The following is a 1,926-nucleotide window of genomic DNA, read 5'->3' as shown; positions in this document are numbered from 1 at the left end:
ATTGTAGCTAGGTCAATGGTAAGGAGGGTTGCTTGGTACATTCAATCAGTTTAGAAGCTATCGCACTCTTTTCTTTCACCCCGCTCACCTTTCGGGCCTTGAATGGAGGTGAGGGAGGAGGTGTGGGCGCAGGTTTTACAATTCCTGTGGTGGCAGGGGAAGGTGCCAGGATGGGAGGGTGGGTTGTAGGGGGGCATGGACCTGACCAGGTAGTCACAGAGGGAACGGTCTTTGCGGAAGGCGGAAAGGGGTGGGGAGGGAAATATATCCCTGGTGGTGGGGCAAGTATTCCATTACTAGCATGTTCATGAAAGTGAAGCATAAGAGAAAAATATTTAATAGTGTTAATTTACTTCCTGTAATAGTATGCGACAATGAATTAAACTTCGGAAAAAAGCAGCGAAAGGAAAAAGAAAATTGGATCCACATGACCATCATAAATAACAGAAAACACAAAGTTTTTAAAATCTATTTTATTCAATTTTTATAAGATCATGTGAGCAATTCAATCTTGGAGTACACATTAACATTAACTTTAAGGCAGACTTTATTTTGACCAAAAAAAAGCACATCTTTTGGAGATGTAAAACAAGTGAAATCAGAACAAAATTGAAAGCTGTTCAGAGAAGCATGGAGCAAAGATAAGATCTGATAGATTGCAATGGACTCAAAGTGACGGATTTCCAAAGCCAAGTGTTTCCTGGAGTTGATTAATCTCGTCAAGGAGCTTTTTATTTTGAAGATTTAACTATGGAAAATAAAAATAACTGCAGATTAGCATTAATATGTTTCTCTAGTTGACTGTCTACCATTGTCTGTATGAATTTTATATATAGGATTGACTTACAATTATTTCTCAGTTGAATGTGCAATAATCCTAAAAGGATATTTCTCATTAAATGGATATTTATATGCATACAATTAGATTAAATGCTAAAAATGTATTATTATTTATTTTAACAATAATATCTTAAAATAGGCTAAACCAGGAAAACATTATTAAATTTCAAGGCATAAGTAGAATGACAGTCTGCCACAATTTTGATTTCTAATGGAATTTTTGGAAGGTTTGCACAGTTAGATTCTTAACCAATGCTGTTCATGTGAACAATGTATTATTAAATAGTTTAGAAATGTGACATTCTAAAATCTGTTTAACTAATTGAGATTACAGAAAGCATCAAGCCTTGGCATTTTAATTTGAAATTTCTTCAGCACTGCCTCTCCTATTTATGCCAACTGCTCCCCTGCCACCACAGCCTCCCCAATCCCTTCCTGCCCACCTCAACTTTATTGTTTCCCTTCCAAACCATGCAAAATTCTCTGACACAGAAGATTGGGAGCTGGGCTACCAAGTACCCCTGGGCTTATAGAACATAGAACATAGAAGAATACAGCGCAGTACAGGCCCTTCGGCCCTCGATGTTGCGCTGATCCAAGCCCACCTAACCTACACTAGCCCACTATCCTCCATATGCCTATCCAATGCCCGCTTAAATGCCCATAATGAGGGAGAGTCCACCACTGCTACTGACAGGGCATTCCATGAACTCACGACTCACTGAGTAAAGAACCTACCCCTAACATCTGTCCCCTCCCTACCACCCCTTAGTTTAAAGCTATGCCCCCTTGTAATAGCTCACTCCATACGTGGAAAAAGATTCTCACTGTCGACCCTATCTAAACCCCTAATCATCTTATACACCTCTATCAAGTCACCCCTAAACCTTCTTTCCTCCAATGAAGACAACCCCACGTGCCTCAGTCTTTCCTCATATGATCTTCCTACCATACCAGGCAACATCCTGGTAAACATCCTCTGCACCCGTTCCAGTGCCTCCACATCCTTCCTATAGAATGGCGACCAAAACTGCACACAATACTCCAGATGTGGCCGCACCAAAGTCTTATACAACTGCAACATGA

The 1,926-nt window shown here is 40.2% G+C and overlaps 1 protein-coding gene across 1 annotated transcript in view; it reads right to left on the bottom strand.

Moving 5' to 3' along the window:
- Positions 1–499: 499 nt before the first annotated feature.
- Positions 500–1,926, bottom strand: part of cfap70 (cilia and flagella associated protein 70) — a 93,912-nt gene continuing 92,485 nt past the window's right edge. The window contains exon 28 of the mRNA XM_043712078.1: positions 500–748. Coding sequence (XP_043568013.1) covers positions 668–748 — 81 coding nt within the window. The 3' untranslated portion in view covers positions 500–667. The remainder of the gene's footprint in view (positions 749–1,926) is intronic.

This window comes from Chiloscyllium plagiosum, chromosome 21 (assembly GCF_004010195.1).
Source record: "Chiloscyllium plagiosum isolate BGI_BamShark_2017 chromosome 21, ASM401019v2, whole genome shotgun sequence".
In the NCBI taxonomy this organism is placed as follows: domain Eukaryota; kingdom Metazoa; phylum Chordata; class Chondrichthyes; order Orectolobiformes; family Hemiscylliidae; genus Chiloscyllium; species Chiloscyllium plagiosum.
The sequence above is the reverse complement of the archived record's forward strand: the minus strand, read 5'-3'. Positions and strand labels throughout refer to the sequence as shown.